Source organism: Oppia nitens, unplaced genomic scaffold (assembly GCF_028296485.1).
Source record: "Oppia nitens isolate AA-2021 unplaced genomic scaffold, nextdenovo-longstitch-racon4-pilon3 scaffold26_pilon_pilon_pilon, whole genome shotgun sequence".
NCBI classification, from domain to species: domain Eukaryota; kingdom Metazoa; phylum Arthropoda; class Arachnida; order Sarcoptiformes; family Oppiidae; genus Oppia; species Oppia nitens.
The window spans coordinates 524,865-532,959 of NW_026533206.1; the positions used below are offsets into that span (position 1 = coordinate 524,865).

Here is an 8,095-nt window from a genome sequence, read left to right on the forward strand (position 1 = left end):
CCATATAATATCCCTATAATATAATAATAATAATATATTAAAGTAAAAAAGCCAACACATAATTTGTCATAAAAAACTATATTTTTTATTAATATTTTTGGTGGAAAATATTCAACCAAATAATTATTTTTAAAAAATAAAATATTAATAATTTTTTTAAATACTTTAAAAACATATCACTCATTCACTAACTCCTTATATTTAGTTTAACAACAATTTTATCTTTAAGTAATTTATATTCAAAAATATTTGTATAATATTTGTTTATTTRTATATATATATATATATATATATATATATATACTGTATATATATAATATTTATTACATTATTATTATTATTTATTATTGATTTTTTTCATTGTTGATATATATGGTAATGGAAATATATATATATATATATATTTGCAATTTTGAAACAAACATAACTTATATGGTAAGGAAACAAAAATTATTATTTATTATTATTATTATTTATCAATTTATATACCGTATATATATATATATATATATATACAGTAATATACTGTATACACACAACAAAAAAACTTTAAAACTGTACTTTACTTTACAGTAATATAGTTAATAGTTAAGTATATTTTTGTAATTTTTTTTTTGAAATACATATTGAGAAAACATTTTTGTTGTTTTTTTTTAAAAATAAATAAAAATAAAATCAATTACTAGTATATTGTAAATACAAAAAATATCATTCAATATACATTAGTGATGAGTATATGATTTTATTTTATTGTATTTTGTTTAATGATTAGACACAAAAAAAATAAATAAAATAAAAACATGAATTTACATATATTTTTTACACGAAATAAATTATATATTTTCTCAACAATTATTATTATATTTATTGTTATATATATATATATATATATATATATATGTATATATATATATATACTGTACAATATATAACCAGTAAAATAACAATTACTAAACACAAAAAAATATTAAAAATAAAATAATAATTTTCATTAAATACATTATATTTTCTTTGTTTTATTTATTTATTTATTTTTTGAAAAAAATATAAATTATAATTATAATAATAATTATAATTGTAGTTAGAAATTATTTCTCACATTTATAAATTTACATTTTATTATTAAAGGTTAAAAATATATAAATAATATAAATAATTGTTATATAAAATAAAATTAAATAAATAATAAAAGTTAAATACATGGGTTAAAAGTTTTTATTTCACAATAATTATAATACAAGCTATAAAAATATTTTATATAAAAAAAATCATTTAATTTTATATATTATTATTATTATTATTATTATTATTATTATTACATCAACTATTTACAGGTACACACAATTTAAACTTTATAATAATTATAACTTATATATAATTATAATATATAATAGCATTTATATACTGTATATATATATATAAGTGTATACAGTGTTAATATCTATTAATATATATTATTTCATTGTTATTATTTAAATTATTATATAATCTCTCTCACTGTATATATTAATATACATATATATATATATATATATATAATTCACAAAAAATATTAACAAACAAAAATATTTCTCATGTAAATTAATCTAGTATATTTTATTTTTATTTTTTTGTATTATGATATATATTAAAATAATTGAATTTTTTATAACCAGGAAAAATATTTGTGTACCAAATATATATATAATATATACTGTATTATTAAAACAAGTTTGTGGTATAGTTTTCATTAATAATTTATCTATTTATAATATAGTCATTTATGTGTATGTATGTGTGTGTATGTGTACGTATGTATGTATGTATGTATGTGTGTATGTGTGTGTGTGTGTGTGTGTGTGTAGGTATGGCCAACAAAAAAAACAAACTACTATTATATATATATATATATTACATGAGAGAAACAACTTTGATATTGAATTTTAAATATCAAAAACAAAACTAAAATATATTATTATTATTAATGTTTAAATGTTAATATTATTACAGCATTACTACAGTATTATAATAATAATAATAATTATTATTAGTATTATTATTATTATTATTATTATTAGCAATGAAGTCATTTAACAAAAATGTTTTTTTTTTGTTGGTTATGTTTTAAGCAATTCATTGTTGAATAAAACAATTTGCACTTTTGCATGCATACATACACACACATACACACACATACACACACACACACACACAACACACACACACACACACACACACACACACACATACATACCGTACATAATATAATATATACAGCAAAATAACTAAACAAAATAAGATTTAAAAAAAAAATGCACAAAAAATAAATAAATAATAAGTTATTATTCAACACAATAGGGGAGAGAGAGAGATAGGAAAATACAAAACAAAAATTATTATTATTATTATGATTAGTATTAGTACAGTATTATTATTATTAATAAATTATTAATATTTGTTTGTTGTTTATTTATCTCTCTCTCTCTCTCTCTCTCTCTCTCTCTCTCTCTCTCTCTCTCACTCTCTCTCTATCTATCATATCTGATAAAACTTTTTGGTTTTAGTCCATAAGCTTAACATTAGGTGCTGCCAATCGGGGACATCCCCTATATCGGCAATCATATAATAATAAGCATTTTGTTTTGGCAACAGTCTAACTGCTCGACCATCAGCACCGGTACCTACGGCTAGCTGAGGACTGTTAGATTCATAATTGATGTCCGATTGATATAACCATTGTCTTAATTTTTTATGATCGTATAGATACTTAAAATTCAATGGATAATGATTGATGTTAAGATAGGCGGCAACTATGCCCGTAATGTACAGATCATCTATGGGTAGGACTGGTCGGATTTGATGCGCGGCTTCGTATATATCGTACACTATATCGGTGGTCAGGAAATAGGCTACACCTGAACAATAGGCCGGAAACGTACGATAGGGATACTCCTGATAGGTTAGCGACCATTTACCCGAACGTTTAGGTTGGGTACCCGTCGGGAATAGTGAACAGGCGATTATATTTCTCGGTAAATGATTGTCTATAAGATTATTATTAGCACTGTTAGCTGATGATGAGGAGGTTGGGCTGGATGTATAAAACGTATCGATGAGTACCTGAACGGAACGGTAGATATCAATAAAGGAGTCGTCATCCGATTTCATTATGAATTTTGTTTGATTACAATATCTAAGTATCCATTTATAGCCAGTCAAGTGTTTCAGTGTTAGATTTCTATAGGTATCCAAAAAATTGCCGACAACTATATCGTTATGCTCTCTGAGCTCATTGTCCAACAATTTTTTGTCGGTTGTGTCGACACCATTAGCTACGGTGTTATTATTGTTGATAGCATTGTCACTGTGCTTGGTTGGGGGGCTCACACCTAATATGAATACCAGCAGCACTTTGTTACCGTTTACATCCCTGACTGAACCCCAGGTCCGCCTAATTATCTGGCGTTTGGCAAAGTTTTTCGGCGATGAATGAACTAATGTCACCAAAAACGGCTGTTCACTTAGCAATGATGATGATGTTGTTGATGATGGTAGAGATGATGGTCGATGATGATGATGACCACACAAATGGGAACCATTGTGTATAAACTTAAAATCTAATATATCTAATAGTCTATTATCGGGTACTGATGACCGCCATTCCGAGGCCAATAGTCCCGTTGAGTTACGTTTCAAATGAAATCGTGGTTTAAAATCGGGTAAACGATAATCATTGGTTAAAATTGTATTAAATTCATTGTTATTGATATTATTATTATCGGTAAACTGTCTAATAGTACGGCCAGTGCTACCGCCGACAATGCCTGGACGGGTAGGGCCGATGCCTAGGGCCTCGTTGGCCGCACCGTTGTTGTTGTTGTTGACACCACAATTTAAGCATATGATGGTGTCGTCGGTAAGCACCGATAGCAGTAGAAACACTGTCAAAATGATGGCCAGACACGTAACAGTTAGATAGCGCAACCATCTGCGAGACCATCTCATCGCATATCAAATTTTTTCCAGAGAGCACTGGGATGTGGTATTTATTGGTGATGGTGTTTATACAACTAAAATGTGTATGTTTTGGGCAATATTGGTAAATATTGCGGCACTGGTAGGCAAATGACAGGCAATGCAATCAAAAATTGCATACCGATTCCTAGCAAAAAGTTTTTGTTTAAAAAAAAATATTTAACTTTATATTTTTAAAATACTAAATAAAAACTATTTTTCATTATATACTACACTATATACATATACTGTATATATATATAGTATAGATAAATGATTGAAAAAAAAGTTGATCACCAAAAAATATTAGATGTTTTTCAACTAAAATAGGAAAAAAAATTTCAACTAAAAACTTGTTGGGACTTTAAAAACAAAATCTTTAAACTTTTTTTACAGTAAAAAAACGTTTTTTTATATATATATATTTTATTTGCAACACTCACTCACTCACTCTCAAGTAGTATAGTATCATCTCATTTATTTGGGAAAACTTATGAAAACTTTTTTAAAAAAAAGTTATATACAGTATATATATATATATATATATATACTAAAGGTATAGCGTTTTTCTGTAGGAGATACATACATAAGCGCACCGGTGGTGATAGTGGTGGTGATACGCGCACTGGTATTGTTAATAAACTATAATACAGTAGAGAGAGAGAGAGAGAGAAACATGTTGTCTGTACGGTTCAAAATGTTATATAAGCCCTCACCTGTGGCGCAACTCTCTCTCTCTCTCTCTCTCTCTCTCTCTCTCTCTCTCTCTCTCTAATTGCCAATCATTGACTAACTGTGTGGTGTGTGTGAGTGTTTGAGAGAGAGCTAGTGAGTGAAAAAGCTTACTTTAATAGTGAAAAAAAACTTGTAGTCAGTTGGGGTACGTTTACCTTTTGCCTACCTATCCCAACAACAACAACACCAACAGCACATGCATTTCATATGAGATATATATATATATACCGGTACTGACAGAGAGAGCCAGAGAGCAACAGTGAGAGAGAGAGAGAGAGAGAGAGATTAAAGAGAGACAGACCTATAATTTTGGCAAAACTGTTCAAAAGTGGTGCACACTATTTGAATGTCCTTTAGGGCGAAAAACATTTATATATACTGTATATAAYATATATATATATATATATATATATCTAAAACTGATTGCTGAGGCTGTCATATATCTACCATTCCTCCTCAGCAATATATATATATATATATATATATAGTTGTATACATGTGCATAAGTCAACTATTATTTTATATATACTTTATATTATATAATATATATCATCTAAAAATGATTATAATTTTTTTTTGTTTAAAATTCTTATTTTTAAATTTTTTTTATAAATTTTATTTTATGTCTTTCACTACTTGAAGAGCTCAGACACCACACACACATACACACATACATACATACATACATACATACATACATACATACATACATACATACATACATACATACATACATACATACATACATACATACATACATACATACATACATACACACACACACACATACATACATACATATACACACTTACATAACAATAACAAAAAACAATTTAATTTTTAGATTTAAATAATAATAATATAAAAATATCATTACATATGAATAAAAAAAATACAGTGAAAAACCACTTTTACTATCATTTAAATATATATATAATATTAAAAATTATATATTAATAATAAAAACACAATTTCTTAATGTTGTTTATCACTGCATATATACAGTATATATATATTATATATAATATCATTAAGTATTATATTATATGATATGTGTGTGAATAAGTCTATATATTATATACAGTATATATATCTTATGTAAAAATTTAATGATGAAAAAAATTAATAATAATAAATTGCATTAATTTTTATAATAATAATAATGTTTTTTAATGGTTGTGAAAACACTAAAATTTCATTATTATTATTATTATTATTAATATAATACATGATAGAAATTATTATTATTTGTATGATATTATTAGTTTTGTTTGGATGCGTGAGAATCATAATAAAAATAAAATAAAAAAAAAGTTTTTTAAACTTTAACTAAAAAAATTATAAACTAAACTAAACTTTATAATAACATATACACAAAAAAAATAATATAATAATCTTATCTACAAATACAGTATATATATATATAATAACAATACAAATGTTTTTTAACTACTAAACCCCATTTGGTCCGCGATTTTTGACTTTTATTTATTTATTTTTAAAATATTTTAAAATACCGGCGCTTGAGATCAAAAAAAAAATAAAAGTTGGAAACTCCTAATATATTTCAAACACAAACAAACACATTAAACATACTAATGGTTTTCATGTATATATATATAGTATATACTGTATATTTCGGGGGTACCAACAAAAAAATGCTTTCAATTGCATTAAGAGAGAGAGAGAGAGAGAGAGAGAGAGAGAGAGAGAGAGAGAAAGTCATGAAAAAAGTCATTATTATTAATACTACTGTATTATTATTATTTGGATTATTATTATTTTATTTTTTATTATTTCTAATACTGTATATATCAAAGAGTTATATATATATATATATATATATATGTTGTTTAACAAAAATTTTATAGTTAATTGTCGACTAAATAATATAATCACAAACACACACACAATGTTTGCGATCAACAACTAAAAAAAAAATCATCAATTATTTATAGTTAAAATTATTTTATTTTATTTAATGATTATACTGTACTCATGTTTTAAAACTATTAAATCCAAATGATTTTTATTACTATTTAATTATTATTTTATTTTTATTATCATCGGTTTACCCTTTTTTTTATTATTATTATTAATATGAAAACGGATCTACACTCTACATGTATATCCATCCCCACTTAGATACCTAAGCTATTAGACACTATTGAAAAAAACACACACACATACACACATACATACACACACATACACACACATACACACACATACACACACATACACACACATACACACACATACACACACAAACACACACATACACACACACACATACACACACACACATACACACACATACACACACACATACACACACATACACACACATACACACACATACACACACACACACACATACACACACATACACACACATACACACACATACACACACATACACACACATACACACACACACACACACATACAAAAAGTCAACGTTCCATCTAAATAGGATGGGAATGGGATCTGACTAGGAATGGGATCCTAGGATAAGGATATTACTCATCCTAGCATAAAACCAAAATGATTGATAACATTAGCTTTATATATATATATATATATATATATATATATATATATATATATATATATATATATATATATATATATATATATATATATATATATATACAGTATTTAATACTAGTAGGTAGACATCAATTATAAATTATTTGTTGTTTTTTGGTTTTATTTATTTTCTATATTGTAGATTACCTATTGTTAGTTAAGGTTGTTAATTAAGATACCTGTGTGTGTGCACATATAGCATATACCTATCCATTATAAGGAACGGGATGTGGGTTTGGGAGATACTGATCAACCATTTGGAAAGGGTTGTTTCAATAGGGAAACGTATGCTATGATAGTGTGTGTGTGTGTGTGTCTGTGTCTGTGTGGATGAATGATAAGACTATATTTATATATAAAACTACATAACCTCTAAAAATACTTTTCCCTTATTTATAATATTGTATTATTAATGATAATAATGTGTGTGTTGTCTGAGTGAGTGAGTGAGTGAGAGATTGAAAAAAATGTTATTACATTCATAAAAGTTACACAAATAAAATAAAAATATTATTAATATATTATATATACTGTATATACCTGTATAAGGAAATAGTTATTTTCTAATTAAAACACAACACAACAAACACAGCAGTTATGTATTGTATATATAATATAATAATAATATTATATAATATTATATATAATCTCGAGTATGTATATTAAGCGCTCAATCAATCATTTATTATTAGATATTAGTATATAACTAAATATAACTTATTTTTTGTTGTTGTTGTTGCGGGCAATCAAAACATCAATTTTTTTAAATCATCAA

At 25.3% G+C, this 8,095-nt stretch overlaps 1 protein-coding gene across 1 annotated transcript; it reads right to left on the bottom strand.

Annotated features, from left to right (window-relative positions):
* Window positions 1-2,514: 2,514 nt before the first annotated feature.
* LOC128954324 (lactosylceramide 1,3-N-acetyl-beta-D-glucosaminyltransferase B-like) lies at window positions 2,515-3,984 on the bottom strand. The gene is made up of 2 exons (XM_054299901.1): window positions 3,780-3,984; window positions 2,515-3,626 (listed from the first exon to the last, which is right to left on the bottom strand). The coding sequence occupies exons 1-2, from the start codon at window positions 3,982-3,984 to the stop codon at window positions 2,515-2,517; spliced, it is 1,317 nt and encodes a 438-aa protein (XP_054155876.1).
* Window positions 3,985-8,095: the final 4,111 nt, after the last annotated feature.

Bases quoted from the DNA above. Each gene is read 5' to 3' on its own strand.
- LOC128954324 (XM_054299901.1), bottom strand. From the start codon at position 3,984: ATGAGATGGTCTCGCAGATGGTTGCGCTATCTAACTGTTACGTGTCTG. The intron at 3,627-3,779 runs GTACTATTAGAC...GGCGGTCATCAG, and splicing joins TGTCGGCGGTAGCACTGGCC to TACCCGATAATAGACTATTA.